Here is a 19,510-nt window from a genome sequence, read left to right as displayed (position 1 = left end):
GTTTTTATATAAAATAAACAAAGCTTTTTTTCTCAAACCAAGATTAGTTGGAAAAAAAAGTGAGAATGCATGCTGTTTTTCTCCCACAGGGCAGCTTTCCATGGAAGATGTCCCTACGATGGTTCTGTGTAAGCCAAAGCTGCTCCCACTCAAATCAGTCACCCTAGAGAAACTGGAGAAGATGCAGATGGCGGCACAAGAGGCCGTCAAACAGCAGGAACTGGCCATGAAAGAGCAGTCCCAGTAGACGCCCAATGGGAGGACTTGGAACAACAGCAGCAGCCTGAGTGGCACATCATTCCTTCAGATGGATGATACAAACAGTGTTTTCGAGCACAAATGGATCAATTATTTTATGGATGAAGACATGCAACATGGCTTAATTCATATTTGGCTACACAGAGCTGAAGAGTCAACAATGTGGTAATAGTCACCTAAGTTCAACCACTGTTCAGCTCCTCCTGTTGAGTCATAGTCAAATGATCTACTGAACGTTATCAATAAGGATCAAGTCTTTTGCCTGCCAGTTTCTCTAGCACGGTTGACTACTGAGACCTGCCTGCTGCTGCACACATTTCATTTATAACACCTACAGTATGGTTTTGCATCGTACAACAAAATATTAGTTGACAGCCTCCTCACTGTGCAAGCACAGGGTGGAGAAATATAGTCAGAGTAAAGAGCTTATTTGCAATGTGGTCAGTAGCATGTGTTATTATTGTGACATTCACAAAACAGTCTTGGGTTATTTAATAGTGATTTAATGAACAAACAAGGAGCAATACATGGTACATTTCACACACCAGTATTGCTCAAATATAAAAATAAACACTCTAAACGCCACTTTGTTAAGTTATGTGACTGGTTTTTGTTTTTGCACTGCACTTTTGTCTTGATACCTTCAGCAATGACATCTTTGCGTGATTTAAAGGGTAAAAAGAAGAAAAAAATAAGACAAGCACAGCATAGAAACAGCAGCTAGTTAGGGAGCCAGTATTGCATTGAACCAACATGGTCCCTTTTATTTATTTTTTTAATACCCCTTTATAAAGCTCTTGACACAAACCAGTCATCTCTGTACAAACACTGCTTTCTAGAAAACACAAAAGGAGTGGCAGTGAAATCAAGAAAATACTGTACAAAACAACATGGAATGACTGACACTGAGAGGTGTGGCACTTTGAGGGTTAGCTTATGTAAATGTTTATATTGAAACACCTTAGAGAAAGTGATCTTCAGTCTCAATCGAAAGTGCAGTTTTTTTTTTTAGCCCACCTCAATTCAGAAATGTACATTCTCTTGACTGTTAGCAGGGAAAAAAATTTACCCAACTATCTTGAAAAATATGCATGTAAAAAAGTAGCTTTATCCTCTTCTTTTCTGGCACATATAAACGCTCCTCAGTAGCTTTCAAGTTTGACGACACCACCGTCACCTTCACTGACAAATCTCTTGCGGCCCCTGGCAAGAGACAAATTATATTAACAAAACACAGTTTAAGTGTAAAAAAATATATACAGATGAATGCAAGTTATGTATTTGACAAAATTAGGGCACTTACCGACAGGGACAAAGATCTCTTAACTTTACATCAATTATCCCCATACTGAGGCTCTTATCAACAAATTGCTCCAGGATGAAATATGCCCGCGGGACATCGATGTTAATTTCAGCGATGTCCATATAAACTCTTTCATAGCCCTGTAAAAAAAAAAGAAAAAAAGATACTGTTTGTAAACACAATCTCAGAGGGCTAGCAACAATTGGGCTGCCTCACACTGCAATAGTTTGTGCAGTACATAATTCAGACACCAGGTGGCACCGTACCCTTCTCATTTGATCCACAGTGATGACGGAGGACCCACAGAGCAACTTGAGTAGCTGCAGAACCATTTTGAATGTTTTCTCTCCTTTGGACTCCAGCACCATCACTATCGCCTGAGGGAGACGGCACAATATTTACAAACTGTACTGGTGCTCAAAACCTTTGTTTGTAGCTGCCAGAGGCAAATACAGCCGCACATCACATTATCTACACACCACCTGGCACAATAAGTGTTAAAAAAAACTAAACCAAAATAAGGTAAACTAACACAACATGATGATAATGAATTTGTCTTGAAAACACTTTGTAATACTCCACTCGAATAAACATTGATCAGGAAGAGAAAACTTTGTCTTTGACACATGCTTTTATTGTGGATATCAAGAAAAATATTGTGGATTATATTTACCTCATACACAAATTCGTGGTGGAAATGGGGGACCTCCAGATCTCTCAGGCATCTCTCAGCCTCCTTACTGTCCCCAGAAAGGATGTACTCCTTCAGCAACAGATTCATCTGGCAGGGGAAAACAAAACGGCCAAATTTAGATCAGTAATCGCAAAAAAAGTTTACGAGTTTACATTGCCCACTCTGTGGATGATCATTCAATATGCATTTCCTGGACCATTAGTATGGATGAAAATTATTCCAGAGCACAGAGCTGTTTTTTGTTTTAAAAGACGAAAACGTCTTAGTGTGAATGTAGCTTATAATTTAAGAGATTTGTTGAAAAAAAATGAGGAACAGGTGGCACAACTCTTCACCTGTTATAAATCTTCTCCGACACCAAAAATTAAGGAAGGTGAATCCACTGAACCACTCAAAAACACTGGAGTAGAAGACACTAGAGTACAGCTCACAAGAGACCCGATCGATTGTCCAAAGTCACCTCTACAATATGTAAAATTACCTCTTTGATGAGCTGTATGACAGGTCTCTGGCCCCCACCTGTCGCCCACTGGTTGTCTATGCGCAGCCCACCCAAACTCATCTTCAGCAGCACTGCTGCCCGATCCAGTGCTGCCCTGGAAAATAAAAGAGAGGCTTTCTTAGTCATTGCTTTATATGTGTGTATATATATATATATATATATATATATATATATATATATATATATATATGCTGCGTGATAAGCAAGTGATGGTTGCTGCTGCACCAAGAAAAAGGTTTTAGTGTTTTGTATTTGTTGTATAAACAGGATAATTGATTGAAGACAGAGAAGTCTGTTCAAATATTCAAATGGACTGATGATTTGATCATTGTGTTTATAATAATCTATATGTAATGATATAACAGTTATACATGAAAGAAAACTTCTGTGTATTAATATTGACTGGATCTCCTCTTATTTTTAAAGCAGTCAATCTTATAAAACCTTCATAACAAGCACGAAACAGGAACGTAGAACCATAATAACCACAAGCAGCAGATGCGACAGTCACTTACCTTGTGTATTCACAGTCAACTCTGCCTTTGTAGGCTTCGATGTAGCCTTTGGACAATATTTGGTCACTGACAGCACGTGCAATAAACTGGCCCACCAACTGGAAGAGAAATACAAAAGAGGGAAAATTGGAAACAATACCAAACAAACACCGTGTTCTTCTCAGGCTTCTCCTCCGACTTCATATTCTATCTGCTAAATCTGAGTGGAGGGCAGCCAGAGTCAAAAGGTCATAAACCTCATGTTCATGCATGACTAACAACCATAGGGTGTATCAAGTATGCACTGAGGAATAAATCCTTAAAGGTACATTGTGTAAGAATTCCTCCCATCTAGCGGTGCGGTTGTAGATCACAAGCAACTCCTCGTATTTTTCATGCTGCATTCACGTGAAATCGGTTAGATGGCAGACGGACGACAGCTGCTGCACGTAACGGCGTAAACAAGCCTCTATGTAAACAAGTGGTCCGTCAGCACGAGGCAAAACAATACACGTGACAATATGTTGTCATGGCGATGTGGTATTGTTGATCTGACCCACGTTTTACCGGCTTTCTCTCCACTTCTGTGACTAAAATGACATCTGGTTTGTTAGCGACGGCCGTTTTTCCGACAGGTGCAGTCCTCACAGTCCTCACTGCGTTACCACGGTGACTTTTCACAGACGCCACCTCCACCTGAGCCGACAGCTCCGGTGTCTCCGCTGAGTTTCCGTGGTTTCCTACCGTCACGCTGCCACTGAAGGTAAAAACATGGCGACACCACATGGCAGCAGCACCGAGCTTACCCGCTCCATGGAGATATGAATGATATGAACGGCTCATTCAGAGCTGAAAGGAACACTTCACTTTGTTGATGGGGGGATTACTGATTAATGAAAAACAGACTTTTGAACGAAATAATCAATTTTCGTGAATAGATAACAGGAGAACTTACACAATGTACCTTTAAGGATGTAAATAATAACACCGTTTCATCATTTTCTAAATGTATTTTCAATATGTTATTTTTCTGCCACTTGGAGTCTCTCAATCAAAACAGAAAAAAGACACAGTTGTGACTTTGTTAAGTAGCATGGGATCATGGGAGCTGCCTTTACTCCACTGAGCTTCTCCTGGATGAGATTCCCTCAGTGTTCAGTATTCAGGAGGTTTTTACATCTTTCTCATCCACAGGAGTCTCACCCTGTCCAAACCAAACAGGCCTGGTGATTACATTATGTCAAATAAAAGGGTTTGACACTTTAACATAGTGTTTGTGGGCTGAACAACACAGGAAGTCATGCTGCAGTTTATGTGTCTGTCAGAGTCTCACGTCACACCCAGACATTCATTGACTAAAGTCTTTCATTTGGTCAAAGCACAAAATTGACCAAGATGCGAATAGTGTGTCACAAGAATTTAGTTAGATAAGAAGTAAATTGTGACAGGACTGACTGCTGACTTTTACCTTGATAAATTGATGGAAAATTACGGGATAGAGCATCAACAAAACCTGACAAAAGTCACAAGTTTTTGTACATTTAAGGGCATTTCATTGCTTTTAGGGAACAACCTCCAATTGCAGCACGGAAATAAACAACAACAACAACAACAACAAAAAGAGAAAGTCCCAGTAAATGTTATTTGTGTTTACTAGAAAAAAAAGTGGAGTGCCAAAATCCTGCTACACGTAACTTGGTAACAATTATTAGGCTGTTTGAGTTTGACGACCTAGAGGCCCTACACAAACACTGACATGACCGGCGACTGACAGCGGCCTCAGGGGCACGTGTGTGTGTGTGTCTGTGTGTGTTTGTTTACAGCAGTGTGAGCGCATGATGTAGAGAAACGAAAGAGCTGGCTTTGCTCTTCTGGCCCCCACAAAGCCTGCGCTCATCACTGGTCATTGTTTCTGTAGAGACAACAGGCAGCTCCGTCTCATCTACGCTGTGGCTGTGGCTAGACTGACGGGCATATGAAAAGAAAGAGGGGAGTGTGTGTATGGGAAACTGAGAAAGAGAGTGAATGGGTGAGGAGAGGTAGGTGGGGGGCAGGGCAGAGCCAGAACGCCCATTTAAACCCACAGAGGACTGTGAGAGTGGGACAGAATTGACTAGTGGGACTAAATGAGACAGTGAAAGGAGGGGCGGGAGGGGGAGGACGACCAATAACCCTTTGAGCGTCCTTTGCTGAGTTTGCATTTTGCGAGCAGACAGACAATGGCCAGAGATCTCATGTCTGTGCAGACTGAAAAAGAAAGAGCTCAAATACAAACACACACAACCTTTCTCTAACACACCAAACCACAGCGTTGTTCCCCTCTGCTCCACCACAGACTGTGAAAACTCCCAACACCACACCTCCACACCAACTGTGCTTTCAGCTCAGAGAATAAAGACTCATTTGTTTATTGTAAAGATGTGAAAGATATCTTTAAAACATACGAGAAACACTGACTGTACAGTGTAGGTCCAATTAAAAACTGCGTTTTTCCTGCACTTTGAAGGGCTGGAAAAAATTATATTATAGCGAACAATGGAACTGTGTATTTTTTTTTCAGGTAAAACCTCTTTTAGGCCGTGAAAATAGGCAGAGAGTCTTCTACTGCAATTAAAGTACTTAGGGGCTATTTGTAGATCATACAACCCCACTTTTAAAAATATGCTACTATCCCTTTAATGCTGTGACTCAAAGAATCTGGAATCTGTCACAACAGGTGTCAGGCCAATGTGTGTGAGGATCATGAAAGAAAAGGAAATGTGAATATTTTCTGCTTGCGCTCCTAAAATTTTAAGTTGGGGACCAGAGTGCTCCTAGAGAAAAAAGTGAGTCTGAAGTCCTGCAAGCCGAGGTCATATAAAGATAGAATCATCTTCAGCACCAATGCCACACACATATCCAACAAGCTGCTCTCTGAGGCTGCAGCTGTTATCTCCACTCACCTGTGGGGCTCCAGGCGTGTCCAGGACCAGGTCGGGCAGCTCCCTGAGCAGTTTGTCGAAGGAGCTTTCCATGTCGTTGCGGGACAGAACGGGTCCACATAGGTCAGCCAGCAGCCTGGAGGTGAGCTCCCGGTGGCTGGCTTTGGCCTCCAGGGCCAGCGACACGGCCAGCGAGGGCACCTCACTCCGCATGGGCCCCAGGTTCAGCTCCGCAAGCATCTCCTGCAGACACACAGACAGACGTCAGCTGGCCATGGGTTGGAGTCTTCATGCAAGCCGATTGGTCTTTCAACAAATTCACAGGCTTGTTTCCAGCCCGACGTTGTGGCTCTTACCGCTACTTCATTTGTGTCGCCGTGTTCAAAGTACTCCTGCACTATGGGGGCGACCGTCTTCTGGAAGTCCCTCTCTTCCAGCGGAGGGACCACGGTCTCATACACACAGTTTTCCTGACAAAACACAATCACATCACAGGTCAAGTGTTTGCCAGTGCTACACTAGCCTTGTGTCACCAGGCTCTTCATACAGAGAGGAGAGCCTGCTTTCTATTAACCCCGGAAATCACCAAATTCGCCATAGTTAAAGTGTTCATCTACATAAAACTTATAAAATAGACAATAACTTGTAATACAATTAGAGCATTGGAAAAGAGAGTAAGGACACCACCATTGACTCCCGTGGTAAGGGTTTAAGGGTTTAAGGGTTTAAGGGTTTTGCGCCCCTAGTGGCAGGATATGGGTATTGCAAAAGCGCCCAGAAAACTCATTCACTCCAATGTATGTGTGTTGTCCACTTGCTGGTAAATTGATGAAAACGGCCGTGTTTTTGTTTTTAGGTGTCTTGGTCATATCAAACTATACTTATAATTTGTTTATTACAAAATGTAGATTGAAACATTAATGTAGAGAACTGTTTTTTTTTTTTGTTTTTTTTTTACTGGCCTATGTGTTAATGTTTATCTGTAAAGGATCCTCAATGATGCTATTAACGTGGGTGATCTATAAATGTCCTTAAATTATTGAAAATACCACACTTGCTCATTCACCAACAATGCAGAGATGTCAGTTCTTGGGCGCTTTTGCAAAACCCATATTCCTCCACCAGGAGGCGCTTCCATTGGACCAACGCGTGTCATTACTAGGGGTGGGCAAAAATATCGATATGGCAATATATCGCGATACTTTATACCGCGATACGATATCGATATTCAATATTTAAATATCGATTTTTCTTTTCAAAAAAAAAAAAATTTTTTTTCAATTTTTTTTTCAAATAATTTCATTTCATTTCATTTCTTTATTTATTGAATTGGGACAGTGCACATTCATCAACACTGACACATTAAGCATCAGTGTAAATGTGCCGGACTTAGCACAACTGCTAAATTTCAGCCGCAGTCCCTAAATCCAATTGAAATATGTTGTTGTAACTTGCACTTGTATAAAATGGCATGGATAATTTGAATTACATTGTTTTGACTCAGTTTGTCCCATGAATTATCACTATCATCTGATGTACATACAACTCGGATTTTAAGATGCATAATGGCTTTTACATTTTTCAGTGAACTATGTAGAATATCGTAGAATATCGCAATATATCGCAAAATTTGGATATCGCAATATCGTATCGTATCGTGACTCAAGTATCGTGATGCGTATCGTATCGTGAGGTCCTTGGCAATACCCAGCCCTAGTCATTACTCTCTTTTCCAGTGCTCTAAATACAATAAAAGAAAATGGTTAACTTAAAGGCTCAGGGATTTTCTTGTAAATTATATTATATAAATTAAAGAGTTTCACTGCATTTTATTAGCTTGGTGCTTTTATCTTGATCCGGTTCCAGTTGCTTACCTAAACAGCGAGTAAACGGCCCCAGACTCGTGCTACACTAATAAGATTTTTTTTTTTTGTTTGGACAACTTGTGGAAAACATGCATGATGTAAAGCAACTTATTACAACCGTATCACAACCCTCAAATGACCAAACAACAACAAACAACAACAAATTTAATTCAGGAAATGTAATGTGTAATGTAAAAAAAGAAAACACTCAAAAACACCGGAGTTGTTACCTGAGCTTCGTCATAGTTGGGATCTTTCTGGTCCACCTCTTCTGGCTCATAAACTTCACCAGATCGGCCCCAGACACCTTTGCCCCCAGCCCCACCTGCAGACAAAGGTCAAAGACAATGCAATGTATGATATCTCACAACACACAACAATCATGTTGAAGGAATATGGCAGTGTCTTTTTCAAAACATCTCCCGGCCTTCACACTGTACAGTTCATGGCTGCTGAGGAGAAAAAGAAGCAGCTTTAGTGCCATTAGCGACTCACTCCTCACATGATGTCCCTGAAATATAAGCTCTGAAAGCCTTTTCAAGGCGAACATAAGGCCGTGGGGGGATTGAAGGGTTTGTTGCTTTGTATCCAGGTTTTAAGAAACAGAAGCAAAGATTGTGTTGCTCTGCAACAGAGAAATATGTTGCATTTCATTTTGTAATTTGATGTGAGATTTGAACAGCCTCTAGTTTTTATTCCCTTGGACTAAAATGCTCATTTTAAAATGAGACTAGTTCCACACGAATCCTTGACATACTTTCATAATTCACTCACTGAGAGCCTGACTGCCGTTAAAGGCTGAAGCTCCATCAGCTACTTTGTTGTTTTGAGCTCCAAACATCACAGAGGAATCCAGATTGTTTTCAAATGTGCGTGATACTGTTTTCATTTCACTTATTTCCCACTTGTTGTTGTAGGCTTTAGAGAACCAAATCTCAAGGGTGTGTGTGTACAGTGCACACACAGGCACTGACTTCCTTCTTACACGTAAGAAACTCTTAGCAATAGTAAATAACATGCTTCATATACACAGATACACACTACTACTGTAGTTTTTATAATCATTTAACGATGGCATATGGATCATTGTCTTTCATTGTGATCTCTGCCAATGCTAATATTTCTGATGGGGTTAGGAATACAAGCTGTGATATAATCCCTCTATTTGTGGATGTGACATCTTTGTACATGTTACACAAACAAACATCTGCTGGGTCTCGGTCAGGCCAGCAACAACAGATTGCAGACAGTTTAAGAAGCCCCAAACCAAAGCAGCTTGTGTGACTGGCTCTAAACCCCCCTTCCCATTAGTCCCACCTACTATGTCACACATAACATACAACCACTATATTTAGCACAGCCCACATGAGTTGTGAGAACCCGTCCTGCTTCCGTGTTAAAATCTGACTTTCTGCACATCCGCTGTTTTGGTCGATCAAAAACTGCAACGCTTGAGCTTTAGACGCAGGAGACCTCACAGCTCAAATTACAGGGCAAGGCTGGCATGACAGTTTGGTTATGTAACCAGAAAAACAGACAGACACTGTGCCAAGAGAAACTACATTTGCTCCAGTTTTACTGCCCATGGGAGGAGAAAAGTGAGTACACTGTACTGCAGTCTGCAGGGACGCGGTGCGCTTACATCACTGAAAGAAAAGCCGCAGTGAGAGACGGATCCATTTGCAGAAGATGTTGACACTTGCTAAATTTCTGACCGACTTATAACACTTGTGATGAGCTGGCGTGGTGGAGAAAAGGCAGATGGGGTAAAGCAGAAGAGCCATACGTGGCTTTGTATAAATAATAGGGTATAAGGCATTATGCAACATTATCAGCTGAAGACTTGACTATCACGGTGCCCTGGCATACGACAGCCGGTCAGAATCAAACACAGGAAACACAAGTGATCCATATATCTGATGAGACCAACAACTTAACAGTGTCTCTGTGCATCTCTGCACTTGTGATAGTCAAAGAGGAGGAACATTTACATAACATCATCTGCACTGATAAAACATCTCTCAACGATCATTTACTGTAACTCCTGATGGAAATGTCCGACAACCTCGGCTGAGCAGATGGCAGGAAGAGAAAACTGTGCTTTTAAAGGAGTGTGAGCTGCTCCAGATCACCCAGCCATTTGTTTACATGCTAATTGGTTTATGACTTCAAGATAGAAAGCCAACAGGTGATGACAAGAGTGGGTCACACGCTGATGAAGGCCCTCTCTCCGTTGAAGTGCGGAGCACTACGGCTGCTCAATTATAACTAAATGTTTTGATACCATGATTTCTGATACAATTATTCACTGACTGCGAAAACAAAGGGGTTGGTGAATGTACAAGAGAAACTTTACGTTGCAGTAACAAACAGGAAATGTATTTTCCTGATTTCTTCAGTATCGAGAGCAGAATCAATAAGACTGGATAGAATTTCATCACAATAATTAGTTTATCTCGGGTACATTGTTTTTATATTTGTTCAAAGCTAAAATCGTAACTGCAAATTCAATATATCGCCCAGCCCTACTGGACAACAACTCCACTGGCTCTTGAATTAATGTGTTCTTGCCTGTGGTTATGACCAGCAAAAGACTGCACAAATCAATCACATCAACAACAATCAACTTAACAATCTGACTAAAACCATCAGGTCTTACCTTTCTTTGGCAGGCCCCTGCCCTTTCCCAGTCGGGACTTTCTGTCCAGCAGCTTGCTCTTGGGGCTGGTGGGCACCGCAGAGTTCCCCCGGACCACGTCCCCGTTGTCACTGAGGGAGTCACCTCGGCCCGAGTCCCTGGAGGAGTTCTTTCTCAGCCTCCGCTTGGCCTTGGCCTTGAGACGGGCCTCGTGGATGCTGTTGCTTGTCGAGGACATCCAGTTGCCATTTATCTCATTGTTGATGTTTTTATTAGAGACAACGGTCCTGCCATTGTCTTCATCTCCAGATGCAAAAGAGTCACTGAAGTCCTCGGCCTCTGTAGGAGTAAGAGCAAATGTGTGAGCTTACTTCATGTTTAAAAGTGATGCATTAATAATAATGCACGTTAATACTAGTTCATATTGTTTGCAACTTCAAGATAACAGAGTTCTTGTCATAATAATCCATAAAGTTTCTATCTGTGGTCCCCCACTACATGTAGAATGAGTTGCAGATGCCAACAACCACTAAACCAAAATGAAAGTGAAGAAAGTCCCAGTGGCCCACATCGGAAACAGCTGATGGAGCATTTAAATGGTTGTGACAGACAGGCTCTCACTTACCAACAGGGTTTGCGTTCAGCCAGGCCTCGCAGTCAGTTGCCATGTTTTACAGTAGAAAAGAAATCTTGCAGAAAGAAGACGTGCAAAAAAAAAAAAACTAGTTTTAGACGACCCCTGCAACATCGAAAAAGAGAGAGGGAGCAGATATTATTGAATGCATTGATAACATGGCCAGACATGCTGCAAAGCAACAGCTTCCCCTCCCCCTACTCATTCAAAGTCAGTGTTGACAAACAATGGCTGACGCTACGTTAGCCTCAGAGGAAGGAGCTGCGTCAAAACACCAAACTCCACAGCGCCGACATGCACACACACACAAACATTACTTGGTAGACACCGAGTCAGAATGTGTATCTACAGTTGGTTGTATCGATCTTAGTAACGTCAACTGCTGACTCGTCGTGTATCTGTTATGGAGACACAGACGTTGGTGTAAGATAAAACCAAACTGCAGAGTAGCGTTAGCTAGGCTAGCTCGCTGCACATCTTCAAGCTGCTACAACAACATCGTTAAATCCTTAGAAACACTGTTATATAAAACGTGCCGTCCCAGCTTTGCGCTGTCGACTGAATTACTCACTATATAAAGCTGCCGACCGCCTGTTGTGTCCGAGCCTCTAACTCCAACACGAACTGTGTTTTTGTTTCACCTTCCCAGCAACTCAGTCGCGTAGCTCTGTGTATCTCTGCTCTGATTGGCTGGACGGACGTGGGGTTTTTAAAACAAGGAACCAATGGAAATGCAACACGGGATTTTCTTCTCGCATGTTCTGCGGGGTCTATGTTGTTTATGAAGGGCCGCCCCCTATCGTTGCTACTGTTGAACTGCACGTCTGTGTTATTATGGCATCACACTGGTTAAGTGATGATGAGGTGGGTGTTTGTTTGCATCATTATTTAATGTAAAGTACTTATGTTTTTTTTGTTTTTTTTTATTTTTATTTCATTCTTTATTTCTAGCTTACTTATTCCTGGGCCACTGCCGACCAAGATTTAGGAATATACTGTAATGTTGTGTTAGCTACTGTGTGAGTATGTAGACTAAATGTATGGCAGACAACATTAAAATATATACAAAAAATAATAATTTGGCCAAGATCAATGTTAATTCTCAAAACAAAGACACCCATGCTGTTTGTTTTTTTGACACATAAAAGTTTTATACACAGATACACAGTTTTTTGCCTCAGCACTTGGGGGCGCTCTTTTACAACAGTCCATTTCAAAGTCCTGTAACAAGCTGCTAGAGAAAATGGACTGTGGTGTGTACCCTGTCTGCAGGGGGTGTTCCCAACTGTATAACCATTATACCACAGCGTTGGCTGGAGAAAGAAGCAGAGATACGTACCGAGCATTGTTACATTCAAAACAAACATTTGAAGCATTTATTCAAGATTGAAGAAAGAAAATCACATGAAAAATCATATGAAAACACTGACAATGTCACAGATCAATATTCACAGTATACAAAAACAGAGTTTAGCTTGACCATCCCTCTGAAATCACTTTATCATGTATCACTGCATGTTTAACACTAATAAATTAAACACATGGTCCAGTTTAAGGTCTTCAATATTTAAGGCATTTTATCTTGGCAGATATGGTTGAGATATTCTTATGAATTCAATCTGATATAAAATGTGTTAAAATAAATATCTTTTGCATTGTCGCTTAATTATTAGTCTAAATGATGTACATTTTTTACCTGACAGATAAGGTATTGCACTGGCACAAAATTAAATTAAAACTACAGTACCAGAGCCTTTAAAGCCCCAGATGAAAATAAACATGTTGTTAATTGTGCTAAACATTAAAATCTGTTCAACAAATACAACAAACCTGAGAATCTGCCTCAGCATTTAAACTGAGTGACAAGGTTACTTGCCTGATATTTCAAGTCATTTTGTAGCTATAAATGTCATTGTTGCTAGGACAATGTACAGACCAAATTAAAAATGAGGTTCTCATAAGGTCTCATAACAATAATGACTTTAAACTTAAAACATGGACTAGCATAGGCCCATATCATATGAGTTGTCTTTTTACTAAATACACTTCATTACAAATACTTTCCCATTCTGAAAGAAAAAAATATAGAAAAAAATCACAATAATTCACACACAACCAAATAAAATAAACAGTAAGAAAATTGATGAACCAAAAAGCAACAAACATTTGCAATTAAATATTGTAGCCTCACTATACATGACACTTTCGGTATTTACAGAGCATCTTTGGCTGGGATTGTCAATGCCATTCTAGACACCTACCCCTCGTAAAATATCAAAACCAGTGCAATTGTTCACATACTGTGTCTTTCATGTGACTTATCATCTATTCTGCAGTTGACCGTAACCTGGCACCAACATCACACATACATTAATCTTTTCAAGAGGTGAGAGGTCGAGCTGATGTCACTGTGCAGCAGAGCGGTCAGAAAGTGCCCCCGACAGACTTTCCGCTGCCAACTGAGACAGATATTTCTGTGGAGGAGTGGGAGAAAAGAAAAGGTAAAAATCTGTGATCCACAGTATGTTTCAACATAGTATACTGTCTAGTACTGTATGTATAAAATATAAGGTATTATGAATAATATTGCATAATAACACGTTGTTGTTTTTTTTAAACCAATGGAAGTACAATGTGTTTATTTCAAGAGAGAAAAGAAACCAAAGTCTGAAACGTAACCTCCAGCATTGTGGAGAGATAATTGCATGGTTTTATTAAACACTTCATGCTACCTGATAATTTTATAAAAATATGTTTCGATAAGATTTTCAATAAATGTAACTATGAAGTGACAAATTATAATCCGTTAAATGTGTGGATCAGGAATGTGCATTTAGAAAAATAGTAGCATTAACCCCAAAGTCCAGCTTCAGTTTAATATCTAAGAACATCTGACTCAGTACTAAGTTTGTGTTATTTATTTGTTAAGTATTTGGTCTTTAAACTAAAACTAAATATTGATGATCGATTTTAGAACAATTTTCAGAGAAAACATAAACAATTTGTACTAGGTTTGAATTTTTTAATAATGGAGAGAAATGTGCACAGTTGTAGAGTGCCTGCAAATCCTTGAAACAAACTGTGAACCTAAGAACTAAACTAAGAACCTAAAGAATATCTATAAATTAATGTACAACATACTTTTTAAAATACAGAAACAGTGCTGTGGTTCAACTTTTTGTATAAGTAAGAAGTAGTAACAGACAATGACAGAAACTAAAGTAAAACTCTCAAACAGCAGGACACACACATATACACCCACATGCACGCACGCGCGCACACACGGCTTTGACAGACAGCGCAACTGTTTAAAACTGTTTTTTCCTCTTGGAATGTAATCCATCAAATGTTCATGAATCGTCGCTCATCTGGTCTGGCTCAGCTGCCGGGGACGAGAGAAATGCAAGATGGCTTGGTGCTGAATGGCCAATAATCAGAAACCTAATACAGTTGCAAGTTTACAGGCATGTGTGTGTGCTACGATGCGTTGGTGTATATTGCTGCTATATACTGCAGTGTTTGTCTGCGTTTGCATTGACTGATGTGACCGCACTCACATCTCAACATATCTGATGAATCTTTTTATTCAAGTAAACAAAGAAACACAGAATTTCATATTCTGAAACGAGTGTTAGTTTGATTAATCCTTGTTAATCAAGGGTCAGTTATCATATAAATAATACTGTAACATTTCATCATCATTGATGAAACCAAACAAACATCTCAATGGACCGTACTAGGGATGTCATGATTATACATTTTCTTGGTACGATTATTGTCAGAGCAATAATTACGGTATTATGATTATCACGATTATTCTGCATTCATTAATTTCACAGCACTATGAATGTGTAAAATCAAATATAGTCAAAATATAATTACATTACTCATTGTTTACACAAAATATTTCAAGTATCTATTAATATATGACCAGTTATTAACCCCCCAGGGGAAATGTTTGAAATATTCAGGTCATAAATTGTTATCTATACCAAATGTTTGCGTTTATTTTAATCGTTTTTTGTTTTGTTTTGCTTTTTTTTAATTAAAAATGACAGGCTTAAATTCCTATCAATTCAATGTTACGTTAGTTAAATGGACCAGTATCTGTGCATTTACCTTTTCTTTGCGCACATTTGCCGATAAGGTTCCAACATCATATCTTTGTGAAAGTAACGGTATTTAGGAATCTTTACGATGAATTCATTATGGCATTTAATACCACGATTAATTGTGAAAACAAGTAATGGTGACATCCCTAGACCGTACACACTGACAGGAGACACAGAGATTAGTGTAATGCCGGTGTAATCTCGCAAATTCTGTTACCAGACAACAAAGACGACTGAGTGTGTGGAGGCACACAGATTTACATTTTGAACACTCCACCCACCATCACAAAAAGAGTGACGCAGACACACACTTACAAACATTTGCTGAGGGTCATGCTGCTCATTAAATTCAGGGAGGAAAGACTGAACAAAACGTGGTTAAACTGTTCAACTCAAACTTCCTGGTGTCATCATGGTCGGCTGAAGGACTGTGTCAGTGTGTGGTCACGGTGTGTACCTGTAGGTTCCTGTAGTGGACAGTGCTGCGGCAGTGTATGGTCTTGGCGTTCTCCTCACTGGTGTAGAACAGTCCACAGAGTTTACAGTAGAAACCCGTCTTGGGCACAATGAACTCCACTCCTGTTTGTGAACACAACAGTTACAGTTCAATCTAAGACATCAGTGTGGTAGACAGAGATCACAAAGGCTATCTGAAATAACAGCAGCAATTGTGATTAAATGATCCAATTTGTGTCAGAAAATCAAAATCAAACTGAACCCAAATATTAAAACCAAACTACATGTCAGAATAATGTGACCTCTCAGGAAGCGGCGTTCACTCCATCAGTTTGCTCTGTATTTTAACCACAGCATGGCTGTGATTGATGTGTGTACTCGGTGTGTATTCCAATATAATGACTTCATCTTGACTACCTAATAATAGGCCACAGTATCAATTATGTGTGTTATTTCAGTCCTTCATCAACACGTTGTTGTGGTGAGTACATGTCAACAACATATATCCAGCTGTCAGTTTCTCCACTCCACAGCAGTGTGACAATAAAAAGCAAACAAAATGGCAACAACAGGAGAGGACTCTTGGATGTTTTATATCTGTCTGGACAGACACACTCAGTCTCGGGGTGTCATGCAACAGAAATAGTCACACGGCTCATCATGGCACACACAGCTCTGGAGTCGGTGCTGTGGGCTACTGTTGCCACTCTGCACCAGGCTTATGTAAGTCTCCATGCAGCACGTCCAACACAGGCCATGTGCTTGGCCATGTCATATTAGCCCCAATGATAATATAAATACTCGTCTCTCCGGGGTGCATTTCACAACCTGCTCGTGGAAATAGGTCAGCAAGTGGCCAAGCAATGCCAGCCAATTAGAGTGCTAATGCACCAGGTTGTCAGTGCATTTATTAATGGTGTACATTATAGCACTGTATCTTTAGGACTAAGACCACAGGCTCAAGACTCCATGAACCCCCCACATCTGTGACAACAGTTAAATATAGATCAGACTGAGGCCTGTTGGGAGGAATCCAGCCAGAGAAACCTGATTCAGTTTTCATCATAATTGCTTCTGCTCAGTCTATTTCATGTAAGATGATATGTGTTGATAAAATAGGACCCATACTGGACCAACACTCATAACACAATAGTGGTGAAATGTGTTCCGCTTACCCAAAGGGATGCTGTGTTCACTGACAGCTTTGTCTTGCTCAACAGATGGCGAGGGGGCCTCGATCTCTGCAAAAGGCATAGAACTCATGAGAAAGGATGCAGGGATAAAATCAACCTAGAAATTATAATAACTCCCTCTGATGGTATATCCTCCTTGTTTTCACCATAAACTGTTAAAGCAGAAGTCAGCGATCCGGTGGTTTTGTCTAACTTCCTGTCAGCAGATGGAGTTAGCAGTCTCTGCCCTCGTCCCTACGTCACCACATTCACGCGCATCCCTTGGCTGCACACACAGAGAGGACTGCCCCTTTATGCCGTTCTCTCTCCTCATTGGATAAAGGTTGTAGGATACAAGGAAAGTTTTCTCCTGGGCTTACAGCAGAGCAGAGTGACTGACAGACCCGTGTTTCAGACCAAACACTCTATAGAAGTGATTGCTGTGGGAAGATACAACTATTTAAGACTTATATTAACACAAATATTCCGCTTACTTCTGCTTTAACTGAATGATTACAGGAAAAGTACTTGATTTATTTGAAAAAATCTTGGTTGATGGGACCCAGGCCAAGGAATAAGCCTTTAAATCTGGGTAGGGTTTGGATCATATACCATGAATTTGAACTTTCAGAGAAATTTCTTGTGCATGCTGTTTAGAGATCTGAGCTCAGTGCCTTTCTGGATATTATTAAATGTAGGACAATATCTAAAAGAGCTGTAGGAAAAACTCCTAATCTGTGTAACACCCTGCATGTGGTGTTAATACGTGATACATAATCACAAAACACTCTTTGAGTTGCTAACCGCGCCATGTGTTCTTACGTGAAAATCTTGATTTTGTAAATCAAATAAGTTCTCATAAAATAAGAAATATATGTAAGAAATCACATTTTACAAAGCAGAGCCAAGTCCAAAATTTAACTAGCATCATGTCGAACCTCGATTTGGACATCTTTGTCCCCAGAGCCAGCTGTTTGTTAACAGCACATGAGAGAGCCCCGACAAATCGGATTTCAGATATTGAGGACCAAAATGCTGCTAATCAAGTGAGTGTAAGTGACCTGTCGCTGAGACTTGTGTGTGCAAGAACATTTTTCTTGTAACCACCTCTTGGAGACAGGCTCCATGAGGACTATACAATAACACCACAGCTCTCTTTATTCATTGACTCATTTACTTTAATTAAATTATGTATGAAATGAAATCAGGGTGTTCATAAGCATCACTGACTGCATTGGTAAATCAATACTGCTTCCTCTGATTGGTGGTTCACAGCATATACAATTTGAGGTATTTGTTTGAATTGCAAGAGGAAAGATCAGGCCAATGATGGAAGCTGAGGACACTAAAAAGAAACTTTTATGATTCACCACCAGAAAGGAAATCTGTTTCCTTGCATTTGATTTCTCATTTGAAGTACCTTTTTTAAGAAGGTCGTCGTTGAGTTGTGCCCTGTTAGTGATTGTTTCTGTGACCTGTCCCTGTCCGGTTTCCTGGGTCTTGCTGTCCTCTAATACTCTAATGTGATTTTCCATTGGCTCCTCTGAAGTCCCACTGTTGATGGCCTTGTCCTCTGAACATGTCTCCTCTAGTGCAGCTTTGAACTCCTCATTGGGGAAGTCACTAATGTTACCGACAGGCAGCTCGGGAGCCACTTGACTCGGTTTCTGTTCTTCAGGACCAGTTTCAATGAAAACAGTCTGGGCTTTCTCAGGTACAGATGATTCAGTCTGGTCTCCAGCGGTGTCACAGGACTCCTCCTGGTTAGACTTGTTGTTGGATATCTCCTGCTCCTCCACTGGTTGTGTAGGTGGGGACACATGCTTTTCTACTGCTGCCTCCTCCGTAGACTCTTTGGGGCAGGACATGTACTCCTCCAGCCCGGGAAGGTCTGGCTCAATAATGGAATCATCTTCTCCTCCGACTTCATCAACAGTGACCAGTTCCTCCATGTTCTTAGGATACCAGCTCTCCTCATCAGTGTCAGCTCCGCTATCCCACTCCTTCTGCTGGGAAAATGGACAGAGAAAAGAACACTTTCCCAAACTGTCTCATCAAACTACAGTCTTTACAAAATAAAATCACAAGTCCAATAACACGCTCTGTGCTCTGCGATATTTTTTTTCGTAGGATAGGTCCGGGAAAGTCCCGCCTTTCCTGCCGTTCCCGCCTCTGATTGGCTAGATGGGCTCCATTTTCGACTCTGATTGGCTAGAAGGGCTCTCGTCTGATTGGTTGTTTGTTTCGGCTGTGAAACGCAGGCTGTCGGCAAAGTGTGATAAGTGCCTAGATCTACCTGGACTCTCTCTACTGATCTGGCCTGTCTAGCCTCTACCTGGTCTTTTTACTAAACTTAACCAACTCCTTTCTTCATTGCCTAAACCCAACCAATGGCACAATTACACTTCTCTCAAACTCAAAATGTAAACTTGGAATATAAATTTAAAAACTAAATTTTTCG

At 40.7% G+C, this 19,510-nt stretch overlaps 2 protein-coding genes across 5 annotated transcripts in view; both read right to left on the bottom strand.

Moving 5' to 3' along the window:
• Positions 1 to 745: 745 nt before the first annotated feature.
• pdcd4b (programmed cell death 4b) lies at positions 746 to 11,978 on the bottom strand. Its single transcript, XM_085805797.1, has 12 exons — positions 11,881 to 11,978; positions 11,301 to 11,414; positions 10,697 to 11,014; positions 8,268 to 8,362; positions 6,529 to 6,642; positions 6,194 to 6,415; positions 3,273 to 3,370; positions 2,737 to 2,851; positions 2,235 to 2,342; positions 1,828 to 1,938; positions 1,562 to 1,701; positions 746 to 1,461 (listed from the first exon to the last, which is right to left on the bottom strand). The coding sequence occupies exons 2-12, from the start codon at positions 11,341 to 11,343 to the stop codon at positions 1,401 to 1,403; spliced, it is 1,425 nt and encodes a 474-aa protein (XP_085661923.1). The 5' UTR covers positions 11,344 to 11,414; positions 11,881 to 11,978; the 3' UTR covers positions 746 to 1,400.
• Positions 11,979 to 12,671: 693 nt separating this feature from the next.
• rbm20 (RNA binding motif protein 20) overlaps positions 12,672 to 19,510 on the bottom strand; it is a 48,927-nt gene continuing 42,088 nt past the window's right edge. For 2 of the 4 annotated variants that reach the window (XM_085805366.1, XM_085805444.1), the window contains exons 11-14: positions 18,470 to 19,058; positions 17,053 to 17,118; positions 15,879 to 16,000; positions 12,672 to 13,783 (exon numbers count right to left, since the gene is read on the bottom strand). In XM_085805366.1, the coding sequence (XP_085661492.1) occupies positions 13,715 to 13,783; positions 15,879 to 16,000; positions 17,053 to 17,118; positions 18,470 to 19,058 (846 nt within the window). In that variant the 3' untranslated portion in view covers positions 12,672 to 13,714. The remainder of the gene's footprint in view (positions 13,784 to 15,878; positions 16,001 to 17,052; positions 17,119 to 18,469; positions 19,059 to 19,510) is intronic. The other 2 variants (XM_085805284.1, XM_085805531.1) reach the window with 1 other exon arrangement.

The sequence above is a fragment of the Trachurus japonicus genome, chromosome 1 (genome assembly GCF_045865225.1).
Source record: "Trachurus japonicus isolate A0001 chromosome 1, Traja_1.0".
NCBI classification, from domain to species: Eukaryota; Metazoa; Chordata; class Actinopteri; order Carangiformes; family Carangidae; genus Trachurus; species Trachurus japonicus.
Note: the sequence above shows the minus strand (reverse complement) of the source record. Positions and strands in the feature narration are given on the sequence as shown.